Raw genomic sequence first — 25,425 nt, 5'->3', positions numbered from 1 at the left:
CAGAAACCGTTTGTATTTTAAACTGCAATTACAAATCAAACCAAATTTTGTTCACCCACCAACTTCAAACAAAATCCGTACAATTTGGCGGGTAACTGCATAATCTGGCAACACTAGCTAGACTTTCATATAGTGGCCTAGTGGTGGGACTAGATACTTTAAAACTTTCCCAGATAGTTAAAGAACGTTGATTCACCGTTGTCTTGCTCAACGTAGAAATGTTGAATCAACATTGAAATGTGACGTTGATTCAACGCCAAAATGCACATACGGTTCTACGTTGAATCAACGTTGAAAACCGGTTGACACTGGACGGTTAATCAACTTTGGTTCAACCAATATCTAAATATTGTTTTAAATCCAGTCCTGCTTAATGTACCTGCTTAAGGCCTATATTTATATATTATTTGGGTTTGCAAATGCCCAGCTAATGTGTTTCATGTGCATGCATGAACTTACCAAACATTATGTCATGAAGGGCAGTATCTTTGAAAGCCCTCTTTGTGACGGGCAGGGTGAGCAACTAAAAAGGAAGCGATCACGCCAAGTCTTAGGGAAAGAGGATGGTTTAATTGAAAGTGCGCAAACCAAAAACCCGTGACATAGATCCAGATTAAGGAAATAATAACCAGCAGTCAACTGGTACAAAGACAAGACATATATAGACGAACAAACGACCCTCAGGTGAGACGGATCACGGGTCCCGCCCACCTGAGGGACGAACATCACGTGACCAAAACAGGACAGCTGCCGCTGTACACGGGGCGACCGGCAGGGGGCCCCCCCACAACGTGACACTCTTGTGGCCTTTACCAGCTCAATTCAGCTGACTTCCCAAACCATTAAAAAGGGCATGGGTCAGCGTCAGTCTCACAACCATTTCTTGTGTGTGTCCACCCATGATGGAAAGGTAAGACACCTAAGAAGATAGCATTGATGATGCGTAACAAAAAACTATGTAATAACAAAGGGAGCTTTAACAATGGTATGTAATGAATGATAAGCCAGTCAAAAAGTTTCTATTATATGCCTTATTGACCGGTATACTAATAAGCAGTGGCGTGCACAGACATTTTGGGGGGCAAGTGCTCAGGGAGGTAAAAGGGCACTTTTTAGCACACGTGGAACACTTCATTATTAAAAAAATTGCATGCATATGTTGAATGAAATGTAACTTTTATTTGGAATATTCTCTAAACGCGAGTTTTCAATGGAAAAAAGTCACACCACCAACTGATAAAATCCATATACAATATTAACTATATAGGCCTACAGTCATTGTTAAGTCTTTCATTGTTAAGAATTTCTGTTCCACTGTCTGCAGGCCTTGTTGCATATATTTTGCAATTAGTAAATCAATATAGGCCTACAATTAAGACAGTAAAAAGACCAGAAAGTAGGAGAAGGAGTTATAGGCTACTGAGTGTTGTCATGTTGTCTACATGAATGTAGATGGGCATTTTTCACAGGTAATGGGGAACTTCCCATTTCTTCTTTCACAAATGAATGTGTTAATTTATGTTGCCTAACAAAACCTATACAACAGAAAATGTTCAGCTTAACATAGCTGAACATAGATTTTCAAACTCTACCTTAATTATTTGTATGTGGTCACCTCACGTTATCTTTGGGCTAGAGTGACTAGTTTATCAGGTGACCAGTCGGCTAAAATGCTTAGTAGTTTGGTGCTGTATGAGACATTTTACTGCACAACAAAATGATTTCACGTTGGGCTTGGAGGGCAAACGGTACGATTGTACTTGATGTGTATGTGACCTGGCTGGTGGGGACGGGAGAAGAAGTCTATCTGTGAGCGTGTGTGCTGTGCTGAAGACGCTTCCTTCCACTCGCTGAACTGAACTGCTGCTGCAGCGCATCTGGTGTTAAAGAAAGAGAGAGGTCAGGTGTGTGCAAGGTGGTGGCTCATTTCAGGGCAGTTTTTAATCGCTCAGGTTTTCAAAAGACCTCAGTAAAATGTTAATAATAATATATATTTTTTAAACTGAAGATTCAAAAGGGCACTTTTGTTGATAAAGGGCAGAGTTGGTGGTGCTTTAGCACCACATGATGTCTATGTCTGCACGCTTATGCTAATAAGAGATGTTTTTATTTTCAGCACTGTGCATACTGGGGAGAGGACGGAAGAGGTGAGTTATTGGTTGTAATTTATTACTCTTGCTAGATCCTGTCACAAAGTTTAAATTTTATGTAAGGAAAATTACCATCTTTTGAAGTTCCTTCAGATCTCTTAGGATGACCTCTGTCTGATCCAAATCTGCCATGGTTCTAAGGGGGAGACTGATGTTAGAAGGCAGTGTGTTTTCAGTGTCCTGCCTCACTAAGTTTCGTCTCAGGGCCATTACATCATGGGTAAGTGTAATGGGTTCAACACTGGCAATGGTGTTCCGTATACTGTTTGGACCAGATCTAGGCTTGTGAAAGAGCTGGTAAGTTTTGGAGGACGAATTCAGCGACTGAGACCATGTAAAGAAAATTTTAATTTGGGGATCTTACAAACCTGGAGATTATCAGCACATCAGTACACAATGCACATGGATCAGGTGAATGGGTAAACAGAATAAAATAATAAATAGAAACGTGTGTCTCAGTCCAGTTCTGTAGTGTTCTCTTCTGCATGCAATTTCTTTATTTCCTGTTTCAGGACTTGGCTCGCCACTCCTTACCGGAGAAATCAGAATTCAAGAATGGCACCAGTGGATGGGGTGTCCTGCTATCAGAGCTGTTAGATCCCTCAAGGTTCCGCACGTTCAAGAAACCTGACAGGAGGCATCAGGATCGTTCGAGTTGCTGCCAATGGGAAGGGATTCCACTTTGACCCTGCTGGACTGTCTCAAAGCTCCAATAAAACCTGACCAAAGCTCGTTAAACACATTCAATGTCAAGATGGGGTTCTAGGGCCTTCTGGATATGGTCTCTCGTTCAGTCAAAACTTAACAGTTTAATTAAAACGGAAAGCTCAGCTGCATGTCCGTGCTGAACAAGTACAAAGAGAAAAAAAGAGAGAAAGTTTGTACCAACCTTAAAATTGTGAGTGTGGTAGGAGGGGCTTAAACCTGATTGGCTAGTAGCCTACTTCCTTGGTTCAAAGAAGTAAAATAAATATGCTTATATAATTACTGCGAATAATTAATTATTTTACATTTAATCCACTGAGCAATATTTATACCTGGGTTACACATATTACTTTTATGAGTGCTATCATATCGCTTGTGTTTTTCAGATTTCATGAGAATCAAGTGCTTTACAGCTCATTGTACCAAGATTGAATGTTTTTCAGCAAAGTTCACATCGCGCCTCATACAAATCACTGGAAGGTTTCAGCCAGCCACAATATTTTTCATCCTCCAGCCACTTCACTGAATCGACATTTACTCATGTCTGCATTGGAGCCTTGTATTGTTGTTCCCGCCGCAGCACTCAAATAAGAAAAGCAGCTTGTTAGGCAGCTAAAGCATTCGTCTGCTGTTTCCACCTGTTAGGTGACTACTGCCATGTACCAGGCGGAGTATACGGCCATTGCGGAAATGATATTGTGGGATATGGTAATGATATTGTCGGTAAAATAAAACAGAAAAACTGAGCAACACACACTTATAATAATTTAATGCCTCCCCTCCTAAAATTCCAGACATTTTAAGACCTTGAATATGTAAAACTAAATTTAAGACATTCTAAGACTTAAGGACCTGCAGGTACCCTGATCCAACTAATTCCCCAACTAACTAAACTATACGTCCATGGTGTGTGTTTTTTTTTTTATGAAACAATATCTGGCATTCAAATGCAAGATATCAGTAATAGATCTGTATCAGAAAAAAATATGAAGTAAAGCTGGACACAATCATACAAGAACACCTGAGTCATGTCCAGTAGTGTCAAGAACAAATGCTTGCTTCTCTTAGCTGCAAAGGTACCTTTTGAGAACATGGTCTGATTTTCAGGCTAAACATGGCTGGATCGACAGTAGGCCACCACAATCCTATGCCTTTTTAGCCAGTAAATGTGCCTCGATATCTTCTCCTGTGTCTTATGGATTCCCATATGATCCCACCATAGATGTTTAATGGGACAACCTTAAAACTTTAAATTGCTCCATCAACATAAGCTGCTGTAGACTCTGAAATATATATATATATATTTTTTTTTTAAGGCGGCCTATATCGACCAATATTTGCCATTTATAATGTAACTGCATCGGGCAATATCCATGTTTAGTAGCGCAGACTAAAAGTCAGGCAAGTCTGTGGGCTGCCCTGTGTTATTGGTGCAATGGAAGGTGGTGCTGGTGAAGGACCCCAAGCCAAAACGTGGAAGAAGTCAACAACAATCTTGGTAGATAAAGTTAAGGCTTAAATTCCGATTTTTCCATATATTTACAATATGTTACTAGTAAACTAGTTGTGTTGCTTCACTTAGTGAAGTGTTGCTTCACTTAGTGCAAGAAAAAATGAATAGAATAGAACTATCAGGAACTGGCATAAAGCTACAGCTGGATGCTTCACTAACTTGCAGTTAACTTCAAGGACTGTAGTCGAAAACCATCAGCAGAATGTTTTCTTATCATATTAGCCACACATGACAGGATCGATGGTAGGCCATCACAACCTTATAACTTACCAACAAAAAAATGAGTGAGACAACTTCTTACAATACAGACACCAAAACTGAGAATGCTGTGGGTACAGCCTACCAGCTCTCCTACAGGTAGCAGACTTGAATGATGATTGCTCAGACACAGCTGCCCATAAGGGGATCTCCTTTTTTCCCCCAGAGTGGACAACCTCCCTTTAGGTCTCCTTCATCTCCCGTTGTTAATCATGCTTCTACTTCTAAAATTATTTGAGTTTTTCTCAAATTATTTTGGTTTTCTCTATTCAAATCCTCTTCCTTACAAATGATGCACCACTACAGTTTTGCTTGTGGGGTTGTGTGATAGAGATGTTGCTGTAGAAAGGCCAGAATTTTTTCCCATGAGTCCTCTTGGGCATCTGCATGCGGTTTGGTCTGTCCACCCCAGAGCAGGAGCACTATAATCACACACACACACACAAGATCTGGGCATATACACATCATAACAATATCAGGGTACAAGTGCAATATCACGTGTAGTGATGGGCCGATCCAGTGTTTTTCAGTTACGATCTGATACCGATATATAACTGCCAATACCGATAGCGACACCGATACAAATACCGATACAAGAGCTCTTTAGTTCAGGGGATCTCAACTGGTCTGTCTCATCCCGGGTCCTACATTTTCTCATCGTCATAAAGTCGTGACCCAATTTTATACAGAACATTATAATGTTATAACAAATTAAAAGGGTAAACAATTGGTGGTTACCATGGCAACAGGATTGGTTTGCATGCTGGGCTCCAGACAAATAAATTACTCAAGGAGCCAGTAGGTCCTAAAAGGAAAAAATCAGGCACCAATAACTTTTTCTAGGCGCCATAATAATATACAAACTAATAAGCAACAGATCAACTGTTATTTAGGATCTCTGCCATCCAACATGTCTTTGTCTTCCTTGTAACTGGTTAAGTTGGTTTCATGTTCGCATATTCGGAATTAGGCATGTTATTTTAAATGTTACCGTCTACAAATTACCTTAACATGGACGGTGGTTGTAAAGGCAATAATTCTGCAATAATTTCAATAGTTTTTAAATTATTCTTCATAAGATAAAAACAAGTTGTATACATATTAAGGTCATTTGTAGACGGTGCCTTAGACGTTGCAGTGGTGACAGGAGCAGGGCTCTAGAGTGCGACTTCATAAATTTTGTCATAGTTTGTCAACAAACATTTTTTTCATGACGAAAACTAAATAAAAACTATACGAAGGGATAAAAACAATGATTAAATTAATGGACATTTTCATTAACTAATAAAAACGAGACGAAAATATTGGCCAGCGACGACATCCAATCAGACCTGATTTATTTTGAGAAAGGTAGGGATAAGTTAAGGAGAGATCCAACCATAACTATTTTAGCGTACACGGAGAGGCGGGACAAACCGGGTTACTGTCCAATCAGAACTAAAGTCTTCACATCGCTCAGAACCTGGGAAGACCATACTAGCCTGTGAACTGTGGTCACTCATGAAATTCAACTCCAAGTTAACTCGACAACGTCAGCAGGGAGAAAGATGAGCGGCGATATATGGACACATTTCTCCTTTGACTTTGAGAAAAACAAGTCGGTGTGTAAACCATGTGGGACGACGACGACGTCGGGAAAAATGCGACAAATGAAACGACATCTGCGGGCTATGGCATTGCTGTTTTTACGGCACACCATTTTATATAAAATGTAATATGTATTGTTCATAACAAACTCCATATGTTTTTAGGTAGAGCGTGCCTACTGGTCTTCAATGTTTTGTTATTGTTATGCTCAATAGCTACAAGTTCAGGTCAATAAAGTTGTTTGGAAATCTGTTTTTGTATATATTGCACATACAAACAATAATATTATGTAACTGGTTATTAAATTTCATTTTGTGCAAGTGTATATAATGACCATTTATATTTTAGTCAACTAAATTCTAATGATAATTAGTCGACTAAAACTAAAAACAACTCCAATGACTAATTTATGACCAAAACTAAATTACATTTTAGTCAAAAGACTAAGACTAAAACTAAATCAGAAATTGCTGTCAAAATTAACACTGCTCCCCTCTGCCTTTCACCGGCAGGCAGCAGCACACAGATCATCAGATGAGGCAGAGATGATAATCAAGTTTAACGTTGCCTACAATATTGCAAAAGAAGAACTTCCCTTCACTAAATTCAAGTCAGAAATAATTCTTCAGAAGAAAAATGGCTTGAATGTAAACCCAACGTACAGCAATGATGTCGTGTGCAACAAATTGTTAGTTACTTATTTACAAATCAATATTGTCTATATGGACAGCAATAAAAAAAGTGAAACCGGTAAAACTGCGGTGTTAAATGTGATGCAGTCGAAAAATTTGGGTGCACCTAACTTGTGCTGTTGGACCTAAGAAAAAAAGTTAGATGTTTACATCATCTATTCATGATGTAAACAAAGTTGTAGATGTTTGTCTTTTGGCACTTTTAACTTAGTTATTGAAGAAAGAATTCTGAATATGCGAATGTGAAATGAAATTTACCAAGTTGGGAGCTGCAGCATATCGGTTAACTTTTAAAATACAAACTCAAAAGAAAATGGTGGATATTTTTACAATGACAAAAAAACCTAACCCATAAAAACCCATGTTGTATCACCTGTCGCCACTGACGAGTGAAATAATTATATTACTTGCAAGTTAATACACTGCTCAAAAAATAAACGATCAAATAACATCCTAGATCTGAATGAATGAAATATTCTCATTGAATACTTTGTTCTGTACAAAGTTGAATGTGCTGACAACAAAATCACACAAAAATCATCAATGGAAATCAAATTTATTAACCAATGGAGGCCTGGATTTGGAGCCACACACAAAATTAAAGTGGAAAAACACACTACAGGCTGATCCAACTTTGATGTAATGTCTTTAAAACAAGTCAAAATGAGGCTCAGTATTGTGTGTGGCCTCCACGTGCCTGTATGACCTCCCTACAACACCTGGGCATGCTCCTGATGAGGTGGTGGATGGTCTCCTGAGGGATCTCCTCCCAGACCTGGACTAAAGCATCCGCCAACTCCTGTGGTGCAATGTGACGTTGGTGGATGGAGCGAGATGTCCCAGATGTGCTCAATCGGATTCAGGTCTGGGGAACGGGCGGGCCAGTCCATAGCTTCAATGCCTTCATCTTGCAGGAACTGCTGACACACTCCAGCCACATGAGGTCTAGCATTGTCCTGCATTAGGAGGAACCCTGGGCCAACCGCACCAGCATATGGTCTCACAAGGGGCCTGAGGATCTCATCTCAGTACCTAATGGCAGTCAGGCTACCTCTGGTGAGCACATGGAGGGCTGTGCGGCCCTCCAAAGAAATGCCACCCCACAACATTACTGACCCACTGCCAAACCGGTCATGCTGAAGGATGTTGCAGGCAGCAGATCGCTCTCCACGGCGTCTCCAGACTCTGTCACGTCTGTCACATGTGCTCAGTGTGAACCTGCTTTCATCTGTGAAGATCACAAGGCGCCAGTGGCGAATTTGCCAATCCTAATGTTCTCTGGCAAATGCCAAGCGTCCTGCACGGTGTTGGGCTGTGAGCACAACCCCCATCTGTGGACGTCGGGCCCTCATACCATCCTCATGGAGTTGGTTTCTAACCGTTTGTGCAGACACATGCACATTTGTGGCCTGCTGGAGGTCATTCTGCAGGGCTCTGGCAGTGCTTCTTCTGTTCCTTCTTGCACAAAGGCGGAGGTAGCGGTCCTGCTGCTGGGTTGTTGCCCTCCTACGGCCTCCTCCACGTCTCCTGGTGTACTGGCCTGTCTCCTGGTAGCGCCTCCAGCCTCTGGACACTACACTGACAGACCTTCTTGCCACAGCTCGCCTACCTGAGCCACTTGTGTGGGTTGTAGAGTCTGTCTCATGCTACCACGAGTGTGAAAGGACCACCAACATTCAAAAGTGACCAAAACATCAGCCAGAAAGCATAGGTACTGAGAAGTGGTCTGTGGTCCCCACCTGCAGAACCACTCCTTTATAGGGGGGGTCTTGCTAATTGCCTCTCATTTCTACCTGTTGTCCTGTTCCATTTGCACAACAGCAGGTGAAATTGATTCACAATCAGTGTTGCTTCCTAACTGAACAGGTTGGTTTCACAGAAGTGTGGTTGACTTGGAGTTATATTGTGTTGTTTAACTGTTCCCTTTATTTTTTTGAGCAGTGTATTTTGGGTCACAATTGCGACCATTTTAGTCACAGTCTGGAGCCCTGGCATGTGTCTCTGCCTTTTCTCAAGATAAAAGACGAGTACAAAATTAGAAGAATAGACTATTACATTTTTTACAAGCTGTCTGTGACCCACCAGTTGAGAATCACTGTTTTAGTTCATTATCACGGTCATTTTTCAGCCAGCTGCAGACTGAAGCTGCTGGGGGTTGAAGGTAAACTGTGGAGTCCGGATCACTGGAACATTTCGTGTTAACGTTACGGCACATTTATTGTCCAGCTGAAGTTGCAGACTGGATAATGGATCGGTAAGTAGATCGGCCGCATTCGGCAGATATCCGATATGTTAAATTACGTAATTATCAGCCCCGATACCGATATTATATCGGATCGGTCGCATCTCTAATTACGTGTACACGTACCTTTTTCTTTGCCATCTTGCAGTATGAAGTTGGTGGCCCGGTGGTGTGGTGTGTATGGTGGCTCAATCAGGTGACCTGCCTCAGGGTAGATGAGGACTTGGAGCAGATGAAGATTTCCTGCCTTTTCCATTATCTGTTGAATCTATGGGAAGTGGACAATAGATGGTGCTAAACAAACAATGGGTTATAGCTCAACTCCAAACACCTGGTAAAGTATAAGGGAACACAAAACTCAAGACTATTCTCTGTCCTATTTTTGAGATGGTGGAGCTATCTTCCACTAGATGCTTGGACTGCAGAGTCTCTTGTCTTCAAACATAGACTGAAGACTCATCTGTTTGTTGAGTACTTAATTAAATGAGCACTAACTCGGCAGATAGCACTTGCTGTCCTTGTTCTTAAATTGTATGTTTCTGTCTATGGTTATTTGTGCTTCTTGGTACAGGTTTTAATTCCTGTGTTGGTAGTTGTAGTGATACAAGGTTTGAGTGTAAACATATCACTCTCAGACATGGCAAAACACTTGGACTACCAGCAAGCTGTCAAAATACTGCTGTTTAGCTAGCATTCTTAGCAGTTGCAGAAAAAGGTGTAACAACAAATATTAGCCTGGTAGTTTTCCAGGAAACTAAAAACATTTAAGGACTATATGAAGTCAAAAGGCAAAACTGCAATTAAAATACACATGATGTAGTGCACATGAAACATAACTCCACATACTGGTTATTTTGAATTACATTGGTTACAGTCTGTACCAATGTAATTCAAACAGACTTTAGAACACTTTGTAGTGATTTTGCACATGAACTCTGAAATGTCTAATCTGTTGAATTTGACCAATATATAAATACTAAACATTTAAATCTACAGCCCTCTTCACCACTTTATATGAACATTAACACAGATATACAGATTTGTCTCGTCATGGACAACTACCCTGTATGATATGCACATCCTGTCAGCCTCTTATAACAGTCGAAATTATTTGGGTAGTCCACCATTGAATTAAGAGTGGTTCACCATGGAAAAATACCCAGCCATCAGGGGTTCTGTGGTAAAAAACTGTGGTCAGAAAGGGCTAAATCATGACACACATTCTGAATCACAGCAGAAGGAGTATAGACTTTAATTGTAGACATACAAGAGTTTCTATATTGAGTGTTATAAAGTGGCTGCTGAGTATTCACCAAGCAGCTGGTTGACTACCAGACTGCCAACTGACCTATGCACCCACTGACATAAGGACTGATTCCCATTGTTGTACTGTGCCTGCAAGAGGGGTCTCTGTGTGGTAGCTAGCCTGGTAAGTTAATGTAACCCGTTGTGTCCTGCGCTTAACCACCACGCACTCAGTCCGCCTTGAGTTTCCCGCTGGCTCTGCGTTGTGTATTTTTTTTGGTTGTCGTAGGGGAAAAGAAGGGAGACTGGACACCAGAAGTATTCTTTTCAATCGCCGTGCAGTCGCAGCGGTTTTATTACCCGACGATCTCTCTCTTCATACAGCAATAATGCAGCATCACTTCTCTCTGGCACCTTCACACAGTACAATACAAGACTGATTTTACTACAGAATTCTCACTAGATGCATATCGTCACCGACTGCTCACTAACCACAAGAATACTGCACAGAACTACAAATTTTCAATATAAAACCATACAGCAATGTTTTTTACCCTGGAACATGAATAACGAACGTTAGCGAATTAGCACTGTGGCTGTACGTGACGACTCTTGGCGCTACACTTTCAATGTAATGCACTAAAACATACCATACAAAACGTCTTCAAATCAACAATATGATCTTTTATATCGAACCAAAACAGCTTTAGAACATAATAATAAAGATGTCTGAAGACGGATGGTTTATTTAAACCATTACATTTAGTTGGATGTTTCTCTTCACATCTTACCTTCACACAGTACAATACAAGACTGAGGCTCTACATTCCGGTTAGCCATCTACTACTGGCTGGGCAAAGCGCACCCTAGCGGCCAGGAGGGGGACTGCCGGCTACACCCACCCCTCCGTTGGGTGATGGCGTCCCCGCCATCTAAGTAACAGACCTTCCAGAATGTAGAACATACCCTGGGTCCCTGAGTTACTTAAATCAGTCACTTCAAGTGTGTGTGTGTGTGTGTGTGTGTGGTGTATTCAATGTAGTGCTGCTGCCATTCCCCATTCTTGCCAGCTGCCAAATTTTCCGTCCTCTCTCTATCTTGTCCTCCACTGTTTCTACCCCAGGGACATGCAGCTGATACGACAGTCTATTCGGGGCTCGCCTGCTTCTTGTGGGATTGCGGCGAGGAACATCTCCACTGTCAGTACACCCATTAGCTTCTTGTGAGGTCCGGACCTCTTTGGTCATAGTCTCCTCTGGCTCTCTCGTAGTGAGGGTATCATTCTGACTTCTGCCAGAACAATCCTGAGCATCCAAGCTACCTCCCATGGCAATCAGGCTGTTGTCCTGCTCAGAGACATCACCCATCTGCTCTTCAAGTTCCCATCTCCCCTCATGCCTTTCCACCTCGCAGTCACTTGCTTCTGAGTCTTCACTGCCGCTCGAATCTTGCGCCTCACCCACATTGTCCCGAGTCTGCTCAGACTCCATGGGAAAGAACATGCACTGAGTCATGAGATTCTGATGGACCACTCGCTCTACTGAGCCTTCTTCTGACCGAACAACATACACGGGTATTCCAGACTGCTTCTTTATGACCAAGTAGGGCTTCGGCTCCCATCGATCAGCCAGCTTCTGTCTGGTTTCGGTGTGGCAGACCTTGATCAGTACTCGGTCGCCTGGTGCAAATTGTCTGACCTTTGCCTTCACATCATAGTATTTCTTTTGAGCTTCCTTGGAATGTCTTGAGGAGAGATTTGCCTGCTCACAAGCATATTTGAGGCTGTCATGAAGCGTCTTGGCATACTCTGAGTGTTCACAGTAGTCAGTAGTTGAGGCCAATCCAAACACAAGGTCAATAGGCAGCCGTGGGTGTCGGCCAAACATCAGATAGTAAGGTGTGTAGCCTGTGGAGTCATGACGTGTACAATTATAAGCGTAAGTCAGGGCATCAATGTATTCATGCCACTGCCCCTTGGACTGGGGAGGAAGTGTGCCCAACAGGTCCATCAGGGTACGGTTGAACCTCTCTGTCATCCCGTTGCCCTGGGGGTGGTAGGGGGAGGTGTGTGTCTTTTGGGTACCTGTCAGCCTGCACATCTCTTTGACCACTGCACTCTCAAAATTTCGCCCCTGATCTGCGTGAAGCTTGGCTGGGAACCCAAACTTGCAGAAGAAGTTCCTCCACAACACCTTCGCTACAGTTACTGCCCTTTGGTCTTTGGTAGGATAGGACTGCGCCCAGCGAGAGAAGTGGTCTGTTACCACCAAGATGTTCTCAAATCCCCCTTTGGATTTCTCTACTGTCAAGAAGTCAATGCAGATAAGCTCTAATGGGGCATTAGTGTGGATGCTGACAAGGGGGGCTCGGAGACCGGCTGTCGGTGTTTTCCTTAGGCAGCATCTTTCGCATTGTTCACACCATGTCTTGACATCATTGAACATCCGAGGCCAGTAAAATCGTTCTCTGACCAGAGCCAATGTGCGTTCCACACCAAAATGCCCTGAGTCATCATGAAGTGATGACTTAATGTAGCCACGGAACTTCTCTGGCAGCACTAACTGGCAGAAGGATCCTCTCTGCCTGTCCCCCACCTGCCGATACAGGATGCCTTCCTTCACCACGAGTCTCTTCCACTCCTTCCTAATAAGCCTCTCATGCTCACTGCTCTGGCTTCTCGATGAACGTTTTGGCTTGGTGTACTGTGATTTGTAGTACAAGATGGGTCCAATCACAGGATCAGTTCTCTGAGCCACCCTCATCTCTTGTTTCGTCATGCTTGGTAGGGCGTCACTACCTACACTGCAAAACTGGCTTGCAGTGCTCATTGCCTCATTTGGGGTACAGTCTCTTTGCGTGGCATCAGCGGCTACTTCAGCATTCTCATGCCCTTGTGCCCACCTCTGGGGTGACGTGTCCACTCTTTGCGGGCATGTGTGCAGGGCCTCAGCTACTTCACTGGCTGGCATTCGTGATAAGCCATCTGCATTGGCATTACACCCTCCCTGTCTATACCGAATGTCAAAGTCAAACATTGACAGTTGTGCCACCCAGCGCTGGCCTGTTGCATCGAGCCTTGCAGAAGTCATCACATACTTCAGCGGATTATTATCGGTAAGAACTGAGAACTTGTGCCCATACAGATGATCGTAGAATTTTCCCGTCACTGCCCATTTCAAGGCTAAAAACTCCAGCTTGTGTGCAGGGTACCGTGTTTCAGCAGGGCTCAAACCACGACTAGCGTATGCAATAACTCTTTCTTGGCCATTCTGAACTTGAGCCAACACTGCACCAAGACCCACTAAGGATGCATCCGTCTGGAGCACAAAAGGTAGAGTATAGTCTGCATAGCCAAGCACTGGAGCTGTAGTAAGCTTAGTCTTTAAGGACTGAAAGGCATGCTCGCACTCCTCTGTCCAGACAAATGGCAGTCCAGCTGCTGGGATTCCCCTCTTGCCTCTTTTTTTCTTCCTTGGGTCGCCAGAGGTCAGCCGATACAGTGGTGCTGCAATAGATGCATAGCCTTCAATGAATCTGCGGTAATACCCCGCGAAGCCCAGGAACTGCAACACCTCGTGCCGGTTTCCTGGCACCTTCCATTCCGCCACTTTACTGATCTTGTCAGGATCAGTTTTAATGCCTTCGCTGGACACCACATGGCCTAAGTAGCGCACTTCTCGTCTTAGCAGGTGGCACTTTTGAGGCTTCAACTTTAGGCCATACTCCCTCAGTCTGCTAAAGACCATCCGCAGCCTCTCCAGGTGCTCCTCGAAGGTTCTTGAGAAAACAACAATGTCATCCAGATAGATGAGCAAGCTTTCAAAGTTGAGGTCACCAAAGCAGCAGGTCATTAATCTTTGGAACGTCGATGGCGCGTTCTGTAACCCGAACGGCATCCGATTTGCCTCGAAAAGACCCATCGGTGTGCTGAATGCTGTCTTGTGCCTGTCTGCCTCTGCCACCTCTACCTGCCAGTAACCGGAGGTTAAATCTAATGTGGAGAAATATCTAGCTTGCCCCAAGGCCTCCAGGGCCTCCTCAACTCTAGGAAGAGGGAAAGCATCGCGGGTGCTGCAGGAGTTCAGTTTTCTGTAGTCCATGCATATTCTCAGGGAGCCATCTTTTTTTGTGACAACCACAATAGGAGATGCGTACGGGCTCTTACTTGGACTTATTACACCTGCTTCTTCCATTTCTGTGATGGCCTTCCTCACTGCCTGGTACTGGGATGGAGGTATTTTCCTGTAGGGTAGCCGGAAAGGCTTGGGGTCCACCAGGGGGATCTCATGCTTAACGACCGACGTGTGGCCATAGTCCAAATGATGTTTGGAAAACACATCACTATTCTGCTTTACTACCTCTATCATCTGCAGGTATTGATTATCTGTCTCGAAGCAGGCATTGCTGAGGTCTAATAAGGACACAATATCCTGCTCAGGCTCGTTTTGGGACTGGTCTTGGGCCGGACATGTTTGGAGAGTGTGGGCCCGAGAGCTGATTCTCTCTGCGCTCACCTCCTTCCCCCTCTCATACACTTGTGTTATGAGGGAGACTTCAGCTATGGAGGTGTGCGGATTTATTCTCATAGGTTGCCCAGACAGATTCATTATACGAACAGGAACGCAGCCTTTTTTTACATTTGCCAAGACCCGAGCGACAGCTAGGCCATCAGGGAGCCTTAGGGGAGATAACCCCTCAACAAGAGCAGTGTATTCCCGTCTTTTAGGGCCCCCAAAGACTCTACCGATCACATTAACTTCTTTCCCCGCAGGAATGACCTTTGCCCTCTGTCCAATATACTTCACCGGCCCCACCTTACCAGTCCCTTCCTCTGATTCTGCTCCCTCCATCTCCACAAGGGCAGAGTACCACTCAGGATGAGACTGCTGTACAACTGACAGGTATTGCCTACCAAATTCAGATTTCAGGTGTTCTTGTGAAGCCCGTATTATATTTGTGCCTATCAGCAGCGGGACTGAGGCTCTATAGCTGCAGACTGGGACGACAAAGGCCGGTACTCCCTTGTATGACCTCTCCAGGAACGAGAGGTTGATATGCAAGATGCCCAAGTGAGGCACCCGTTGGCCCCCAGCACCCTCTATGGGAATGTCCGTCGGATGGGGCGTTTGGGAGCGTAATTCTGGATGTCTGTGCCAGAACTCATCAGTAATTGTGGTCACTTGTGACCCTGAATCAATCAGGGCTCTGCACATCGTCCCATTCACTCTGACATTGCCTTCATTCGTTGGGCCAATTAGTGGAGTAGCATGTGAATGTTCCTTGTCTTTGGGGGACTCATGAACCATGCCCGCAGTCTCCCCTACAACCACGGGCTCTAGGCGTTTAACTGTTGGCTAGCTTGTCTTCCTACCTGAGGCTGGTCATCACTGGTCAGCACTGCTCTACACACTCTAGCCACATGCCCTGCTTCGCCACAGCGGAAGCACACCAAGGCAGCCTTGTCACCAGTCTTCGGTGCCACTGCACTAGATGGATGGGGAGTGGCAGCAATTTTTGACTCCAATGCCGCCATTCTGGTAATATGCTCCTCCTGTGTCAGGGCCAGTTTTTTTACCAAAGCCGTCAACTCAGCTAGATCAGCATCCCGCTTTCTCACATACTCTGGTTTATGATTTTGCTCACTTACTGCGTTTGCTACATGGACTTGGTTAATTGGCCTTTTTACTCTCGGCTGAGAGAGGGATTTTCTTGATTCCCTGGCTAGGAGGCGCAGTTCAGACTGGAGTTCCCGAAAACTCATGAGTCTGGGTTTCATTGGGGAAATACGCATGTACACTTCCTCATCATGTAATCCTCTCAGGAATTGACGAGTTAACTTTCCATCCCTGTCAGCAAAGGGGTAACCGCCATTTTGTGTTTCTTCCACCGTGCAAAGAATGGACTCTAGGGCAATGGCATACGAGCATGCGGTCTCACCTGGCTTCTGCGATCTTTCATAGAAGTCCGCAAGTGGGTCAAGAGACGACTGAATATCACCATATTCTGCCCTCAGTTCCTCAAATGCTCTCCTCGGAGATCGCTCATCTGTGGGCAAGTTCAAAACCAGCTTCCTGGCTTCACCACTTAAATGTCGAACCACTGTAGCAAAGTCAATGTCCGGCGTAAGGCCTCCAGCATTCAGCAGATACTGCATGTCTCTTATCCAGTCATCCACCAAAATCTTGCACTCCACATTTCCACTGAACACCTGGACATTCTTTATTTGGTGTGTCTGGGTGAACCCGCATGCTAGGGTTGGCCTACCAGGGACGTGTGCTGGGAACCTCACCCCAGGTACTGTGGTTGGGGTTGGTAGATAATTAGCTGGGGGGGCGTGTAGTGCTTGAGCCTGGTTGGAGTAGTGAGGAGATGCGAAGTAGGCCTGCTGCTGACTAGGAGCTGTCACCAGATGAGCAGCATGGGGCACAGCCGGAGGAGAGTAGTAGGTCTGGTGGGCAGCTGGATGCCCTGGGTACTCATCTGGGGTGGGCCCATGTTGATGGCTATACTGGAACGTTTGGACTGGTGGATTGTAATGAGGCAATGGGGCAGTAGCAGGAATGTGGGCATCAAATAAGTTTTGAACGGCTGAGCTCGCTGGTGGGTTAGGGCTGGTGTGAGGCGTGTGAGGCTGGCTGGGCCGGTTAACAGGCTCGGGTGCTACACCCTCTACGATGCACACTGCTTCGTCATACCTGGGGCTACCTGAGTGTGACTGGGCCGCGTCATGTCTGACAGAAAGCCATGGGGTTTCAGAGGCAAGCCGCTGTCTTACTGAGGTTGGTCGGTGAGGGGTGCCACCACTAGCCATTTGTTTTGCTGATTAAGCTTGGGGGAGTTAACTTTGTACAGCAGGGTGCTTATATATATATATATATATATATATATATATATTATACATATGCGTGTATAAACAGTGTATGTGCTTTGCGACAAAAAATAAATAAATAAAATCAATTGAAGAGAAAAAAAAAAAAAAAAAAGAATAATTTTTTCAGACCAGTAGCCTATACGAACTTCAGCATACAAGTGCTACTACAACTGCCACCATCTAGCATAATACACCCAAATATTTATGGGCTTACCAGTTAAATCACAAGCACATCATCTATTTCTAGATACAGGATCACAACCACTGTACTAAAAACGAATATTATTAGTATTATATATATATACACAAAATTATTATTTTTTGTTTTATTCAAAACCAATAACAGATATCAGTTCAAAGGATATAGAAACCAAATCTGTGACTGCTGACTGCGATCCGGGTTGTCACGGCACCAAAGATGTAACCCGTTGTGTCCTGCGCTTAACCACCACGCACTCAGTCCGCCTTGAGTTTCCCGCTGGCTCTGCGTTGTGTATTTTTTTTGGTTGTCGTAGGGGAAAAGAAGGGAGACTGGACACCAGAAGTATTCTTTTCAATCGCCGTGCAGTCGCAGCGGTTTTATTACCCGACGATCTCTCTCTTCATACAGCAATAATGCAGCATCACTTCTCTCTGGCACCTTCACACAGTACAATACAAGACTGATTTTACTACAGAATTCTCACTAGATGCATATCGTCACCGACTGCTCACTAACCACAAGAATACTGCACAGAACTACAAATTTTCAATATAAAACCATACAGCAATGTTTTTTACCCTGGAACATGAATAACGAACGTTAGCGAATTAGCACTGTGGCTGTACGTGACGACTCTTGGCGCTACACTTTCAATGTAATGCACTAAAACATACCATACAAAACGTCTTCAAATCAACAATATGATCTTTTATATCGAACCAAAACAGCTTTAGAACATAATAATAAAGATGTCTGAAGACGGATGGTTTATTTAAACCATTACATTTAGTTGGATGTTTCTCTTCACATCTTACCTTCACACAGTACAATACAAGACTGAGGCTCTACATTCCGGTTAGCCATCTACTACTGGCTGGGCAAAGCGCACCCTAGCGGCCAGGAGGGGGACTGCCGGCTACACCAACAAAAGACACAAAGTGCCCTCAAACCTACTTTGCACAACATTGAAAATCCCAGATAATCACTTTGTCGATTCTTAATGTGAATGTATTAATAAACCAGCTAACACACAAGCTATCATAACTCATTATATTTTTTGCCAGTAGGCTGCTCTGCTGTCAAAATCAACCTAGATCACATTTTTAGAACATAAAATCGTTTATCTTAGTTATAGTCCTGTTTGGAAATGGAAGGTTAACCCCTTTGTGCAGCTACATTCCAGCGGCCATTTTTAAAATTCCTCAGATGCCTGACATAGTCCACTATAAAACTAGATATCTCAAGTTGTACATATATGAAAATGATCATTCATTCAAGACTTTTTAAGGACCCGCGGGTACCCTGAGATGGCTGAAAATCGGTATGCAGGATGTTATACTAGTTAAAAAAAATACAATCAGTGTGTTGTGTTTGCGTTTTAAGAATTTTCGTGTACTAACAGTGACATGAGTCAGTGGTCACTATGCAACATAAAATACATCAGTATTACTAGAACAAATAAAACATTATACTGTGTACTATAGGTTATGTATGTATATTATGGCACACGGGTATCATCTTACATCTTCAGCAGATTCCAGAGTGGGCCAGCTCTGATCATCACCACCAACCACCAACAGCACTGGACAAGTTATCTGGCCAACCTGTGTGTTATACTGTACTTCATTATGGGCAAAAAGATACAAACACATTCAAACCTGTACACATTCAGATACACACAAAATATGATACACACCCATTCGTCATTAACAATATTCTGCAGTAAAACAAACTACACTGAAGCACAATATAGTAAATAAACATATATTTTACATTATTATAATAATCATCATGTAACTTACATCCACTTTCAAACTAGGATCTGTTGGGATTGGCAGGATAATGTCTCTCCAGATGAGCTGATTATTCTCTACCCGCATTTTATTTACACATCTAAAAGTCAGAAAAAAAATGTCAAAATTTCTTTAAAAAAAGCAAAAAATAAATAAAAAATAAAAAACATAAATCATAAATCACATATCTTGGAAAGAGACATATCTGCATTGTCACTGATATACTGAGGGCAAAGCCTAAGCTCGTCTTGGCCTCAACCAGAGACCGTATATATAATGGACGGTACGTCACCGTTGACTGCCATTGTGAATTTTTGAAGCCACCAAGATGGCCGCACGGACGCTCTCATCTTGGATGCGCTTGCGCAGTAGATGAAAATTGGAGACAGAGCATGCGCATTAGAACTGCTAGGCAGGACAGTATTTCCGCCCCAACTCTGATCACATTCGTTAGGATACCCCCACCAGTATAGACGGGGTCGAGCATACGGACTGTGCCACCTAGCTAGCTACTACTGAACAAAAATATTGTTTCACTTAACACTAGGACTGCAAACGCCACAAAAATCTTCACGAGGAAAATCAGCCACCGAGTAGCCCACTTTCCTGCTGTGAGGCGATTAGTGCCCTTTGTCTTGCTAATGACATGGTACGTGTTGGAATCGCTGACCCCCACTCTCCTTTCCAAGGAAATCTAACTTGGCCAGCTCATCTGTATAGCACTTTTGACTAGTGTTGTCACGATACTAAGAATTACAACTTCGATACAATACTTTAAAAAGTATTGAAATTCGATACGATTTTCGATACCAAAGTCAGATACTGTGCTCATTTCCGTTTTAAAGGCTTTTTATTTATTTTTTATAAACAAACAAATGAATATTGTATTTTGTTTCACAAATGTCAAATAAATAAAAGGTGTAGTCCCTACCACATTAAAACAGAAAAATAAATAATTGCACATTAATATAAATTAACATAAATAATACTAGTGCACTCTGGAATTCACATTTAGAAGTTAAAAAAGGCTAGTGCAAAACGTGTATTTTAAGTATACTTTAAACAACTTTAACTCTTTATGTAACTAAAACTTCAGTATTAGAGTTCAGTATTCATAGATGATTGATCCATTGTAGTACGATCACTTTTTTTCTCCCTGTATGCTGTCGCACTTACGGCTCTTAAACCAAGAATATGACATTTGCTAGAGTACCATAATTGGACACATAATTTTGTAAGCTATAATACTAGAAATGGGAATAATCACCAACCTCTTGGAATGTTTTGTACAAATATGCGTGCCTTCAGGTGTTTGGCCAGATTCGTTGTGTTAAGTTAGGTTTAAACTTTCGCGAGTGACCGTAGCGCGCAAGTCCGCACACCTTGTCCGCGTGCTTGAAAATGCTTGAAACAAATAGCTGTCTGACTGAACCGTTCTTTTGTATTACGTTAACAAATACGAGCCTCTTGTAATTCTAGGACGAAACATGAGAGAACGTGAAGACGTTAAAATTGGGCGTTTTGAAAATAAACAACCATTAAATAATGTGATAAAAAAGCGAATAATTTCGAGTATATGTATACATATTTAACTAAAGTTTAACGTGCTGGGAAATATTGAAATGGACCTTGAAAGTGACGTACAAGTGCTTTAATTCCACCTTGTTGGTGTATGAACCCTACAAACATGACTGTTCATTGCGCTGCGGCGCGCGCTAAGTTACAAAATTCTAAAAAGGTGCACGACCTCGCGAATTGACAGCGCGCGAGGCTACCGCGATTACATCATTTTCGCCGCGCAGACCCTCGCGCTGCTCGCGGCGCGTCAAGTATAAACCAGGCTTTAGCGCCCTTCGTTGAAATGTTCCGAATGCACCGCCTGCAAACTGGCTTGTTCATGTCCTTCGGTTTTCCATCTGTATCTGCTTCGAATCCAAAGTATTTCCACACAGCACTTCTGCTGCTTTCCTTGCTTAATTAAGACGGGCTGCGAACACACTGCGTTTGTTTTAGCTGCCATTTCAGCATTACCAACTGTTCTGTGCATTACGGCACCTTGGGTGGGTCAAACGAAAGCGCATTTTATGTCAAAAGAATCGATTGGCTCCTTTGGTTGGTACAGCTTTAAAGCACCATTTGCAGACCGGTTTTGATGTGTCCACGGGGTTGCCATGACTGTCTGAAATGTATGCAAATAATTCCATATTTCGCTTCGTGCGTGTAGTTTTTCAACAAGCTGAGGACGGTCCGCAATATTGCTTGTATTATCAGCCATCGTACACGGTTTCTTCTTATTCTGCAGAGAGGAGGCAAGCGCTGCACTGCTGTACACGCACACTGCCCCCGTGTGGCACTCTTTGGAAATAATGCTCTTAAAAAAAAAAAAAAAAAAAACGCACTTAGTCCTATAGCACCGATACTACGCAAACTGGGTATAGTACCGTTTTTAATGACGAAGTATCGCGATACTACTCTAGTATCGGTATACCGTGCAACACTACTTTTGACACAGCTTCAAGAAGCAGTTCAAAGTTACAACCTGTGAATCTATCTTTCTTTATAGCGCAAAGGTAATTATTCCTATGCTGAATTCCTATGCTGAAAATAAGAATCCTTTGGTTTGAATCGCGCTTAGCACAAAACATTCAAACAAAACTAGGACAAAACTAGACTGCTCAATGAACTAAGTTATAGTCACTGTAACTCACTAATATTATCTGTAGCGTCTTTATGCGTGTGCAAACAAGGGGACTGGGAATTTGGCACAACACGTTTGTTTCTCCGTCGTGCCTGCTGCTTGCATGTGCTAAATGAAAATGAGCACTTTCTTCTTTGATTTACAACTTTGACCTACCACCTGATTCACTTTCTGCTCCGCCCCCTGACAGGTGAAGAAACATCTACAGAAAAGCTGCTCCTCATTATAAGCTGCATAATTCAAATCATGGGGGAAAAAGTAGCGGCTTATAGTCCGGAAAGTACGGTAACTTAATTTATTCATTGTGGAAGTACATTTTGTAGGACAGAAATTACAATATTAAAACATACTAAAAATCTCTTTTCAGCTTAATTTTTTCTTTATTTTGTAAAACTGTTTTGTAAAAGCAACAGTACACATGTGGTCATGTGTCATGAATTACATCATAGCTGTAATTTAGTCGAACGTGATAATGTTCCCTCTCTAATATGTAAATCTATTCTATAATAAGAAATAATTTGAGTGCTTACTTGGTCACGTTGTCAAAGGTTTCATCCCATGACTTTGTGACTACTGGAGTATGACTGCCATTAACGCACACACAACACTGGGGCTACACACAAACACAAATGCACAAACACCCATGTAAATGCACATACACAAAAATTATTACAATTTGTGCATCTGTGGTTGTATTATTTATGCTTATTTGGTGGCAGTACATGAAACAAAAGATAAAGCGTGTGTTTAAGGGAAACTCACTTTGATGACTTTGGAGTTGGCGGCCATGGAGAGGGTGACAGACGTGCCAAACGAGAGACCAAACAGAGCCAATCTGTCTCTCTGCACCATGGCATGATTCTGCAGGATCTGATATGCCATCTACAACACACACACACACACACACACACACACACACAGTATGCGAAATGACAAATACTGAGTTAACAGTATCAGCCTATTCATCTGTAAAGATGACAAGGCACAAGAAAACATGACCAACAACATGAATACTGCATTTAAATCAGGGGTCCCCAAACTTTTTCCTGCGAGGGCCAAATAACTTTTCTCTTCTCTGATGGGGGGCCGGGGTCAGTTTGAAACAGAAAAGTTTGACAATCACAGGGGTGCTGCAACATTTATTGTTTTCAGAAAGCGACACATAACCAAACATTAATAACACTTTCCGGGATCTTCACACAAAAAAGTCAAGAAATAAACAATAACACTATTAACAAACTAAATATTAACCATTAACAAAATAAATAACAATATTTATGAAATAATAACTAAATAATCCTCTCTGGGTTCTTCACAGAAAAAAGTCTGGTAATAAATAATAACACTATTAACCAACTAAATAACACTATTTAAGAAAAAAATAACACCATTATTAAAATAAATAACACCAAAAAATGCTCTCTGGGTTCTTCACAGAAAAAAAAAAGTCTGTGGAACATTAACTTTCTGTTGTGCCGTGCACATCTTAACAGGTAAAGTTGTCAGAACAGAATTTCTTCCTTAAATGACTCATATGAGTAGTCCCTCAAAGTTCTCGTGTTCCTTCCTTATAATCCTTTTGTAGATTGTAGGTTCTAGAAGGCTTGTAGATACCTTTCTCTCTCATCAACTTCCTTGTGACCTACACAGCACAATACATTTTTTATGCATTTTATCCCAGTAGATTTTATGATCATATTTGTTTATACTCAGAATGACTCATTCAAGTCAGAAAAGTGAGCTTACCTATGTATGTTCATCAGTGTGAACTGTGGGCCTGCATTTGGCTGGTGAGAAGTTGAATGTCAGGTTCCATTCTAGTCACAGCCAGTCTCAAACACTGATGCAGATGTTCATCTGTCAATCTTGATCTCAGCGAAGTTTTCAGGAGTTTCATGTGCGAAAATGTTTGTTCGCAGATATACGTGCTTCCAAAAAGTGTGGACATCTTCATTGCGTGTTTTTTTATGTTAGGGTACGTGTCGTTTGGGAGTGCGGCATAGAAGTCAATAAGACTGTTGGGCTTGAACATGTCTTTCAGAACATCACAGTTCTGTAACTCGGCCAACTCAAACTGATAAGAAGAAGCTCTATGTTCCTAGTGTTTGTTTTCAGAACTGCAGTACTCTCCTATATGAATAGTTATGGCAATATTTTTAAAGTGTGTCAAATTAGGACCAATTCTGTTCAGTCCAGAGCAACAGCTTGCTTCCATACTTATAGGCCTGTAGCGCAGGCATAAAGGTGTGTGAAAGTGTCATGGAAAAAGAACAAAATTATTTACCTCAAAGTAATTGATGTCAGCCTTTGTTTTATTTAATTTCCTTGGAGACAGATACTCCAGCGCCATAGAAGTGAAGCCGTGTGATGCCAGGAGGGCAGATCGATACTCCACCAACCCTCCCCCCCCTCCCCACATATCCAGCACTCCAGGGAATGGGCCAGGGCCTGGACACACACACACACACACACATCATTTTGATTCTCCCTTGAGGCAATACGTTTATTGGACAGACAGACGTCAATGTGCATTAGATCATTAGGTACCCCTTATTTTGATGTATTACTGTGCAAACGTTTCCAAACGAAGAGGAACAAGCAGTATACTCTTTAAGCAGTATGACGCTACCACTCAGTCTTTTCATCTATCAGCACTTCAAGGTTGGCTGTTCTCCCCTTTAAGTGCCCATTGATGTCTATAAGGTGGAGACGTCAGGTTATCACAGAGTGTGTTTGTAGGTTTGGGTTTGTACCTGGAGGGATGAACAAAGTTCCTCTAACACCTTTCTCCCGGATATCCACTCTTCGTACACCTGGAGCCATGTACCAGCGCTCTATGACCAGGCTCGCTAACGCTGTGAGCTGGGCAAAACCCTGAGAAACATGTCCGTCATACACAGAAATGTGGAATACCCGTGGCGAGAGGACATCTTTCTTTCGTAACCTAAATTACATAGAGTGTAAATACATGAATGAATAGACAACAGAGAGGGAGAAAAGAGAAAGAAAGCAGCTAACAAAAAGACTTCATAGTTTTAAAACACTCATGATTAACCATATAAATGAATATGAAATCTTCAATTTCTTAGCAATTTCTCGCATGGAATAGCCTTCATTTCTAAGAACAAGAATAGACTGTCGAGTTTCAGATGAAAGTTCTCTTTTTCTGGCCATTTTGAGCGTTTAATTGACCCCACAAATGTGATGCTCCAGAAACTCAATCTGCTCAAAGGAAGGTCAGTTTTGTAGCTTCTGTAATGAGCTAGACTGTTTTCAGGTGAACATGATTGCACAAGGGTTTTCTAATAATCAATTAGCCTTCTGAGCCAATGAGCAAACACATTGTACCATTAGAACACTGGAGTGATCGTTGCTGGAAATGGGTCTCTATACACCTATGTAGATATTGCAGCAAAAAACAGACATTTTCAGCTAAAATAGTCATGTACCACATTAGCAATGTATAGAG

General features: G+C 42.6%; 1 protein-coding gene across 5 annotated transcripts in view; it reads right to left on the bottom strand.

The window, feature by feature from the left end:
* Positions 1–2,483: 2,483 nt before the first annotated feature.
* The window catches only part of LOC143513986 (acyl-coenzyme A thioesterase 1-like), a 28,245-nt gene continuing 5,303 nt past the window's right edge, over positions 2,484–25,425 (bottom strand). For 3 of the 5 annotated variants that reach the window (XM_077004677.1, XM_077004680.1, XM_077004676.1), the window contains exons 4-11: positions 24,710–24,900; positions 24,241–24,404; positions 22,719–22,838; positions 22,487–22,569; positions 19,268–19,358; positions 18,989–19,069; positions 9,274–9,415; positions 2,484–5,048 (exon numbers count right to left, since the gene is read on the bottom strand). In XM_077004677.1, coding sequence (XP_076860792.1) covers positions 4,927–5,048; positions 9,274–9,415; positions 18,989–19,069; positions 19,268–19,358; positions 22,487–22,569; positions 22,719–22,838; positions 24,241–24,404; positions 24,710–24,900 — 994 coding nt within the window. In that variant the 3' untranslated portion in view covers positions 2,484–4,926. Of the gene's footprint in view, positions 5,049–9,273; positions 9,416–17,244; positions 18,382–18,988; positions 19,070–19,267; positions 19,359–22,486; positions 22,570–22,718; positions 22,839–24,240; positions 24,405–24,709; positions 24,901–25,425 lie in introns of those variants that run through there. The other 2 variants (XM_077004679.1, XM_077004678.1) reach the window with 2 other exon arrangements.

Source organism: Brachyhypopomus gauderio, chromosome 5, assembly GCF_052324685.1.
Source record: "Brachyhypopomus gauderio isolate BG-103 chromosome 5, BGAUD_0.2, whole genome shotgun sequence".
In the NCBI taxonomy this organism is placed as follows: Eukaryota; Metazoa; Chordata; class Actinopteri; order Gymnotiformes; family Hypopomidae; genus Brachyhypopomus; species Brachyhypopomus gauderio.
Note: the sequence above shows the minus strand (reverse complement) of the source record. Positions and strands in the feature narration are given on the sequence as shown.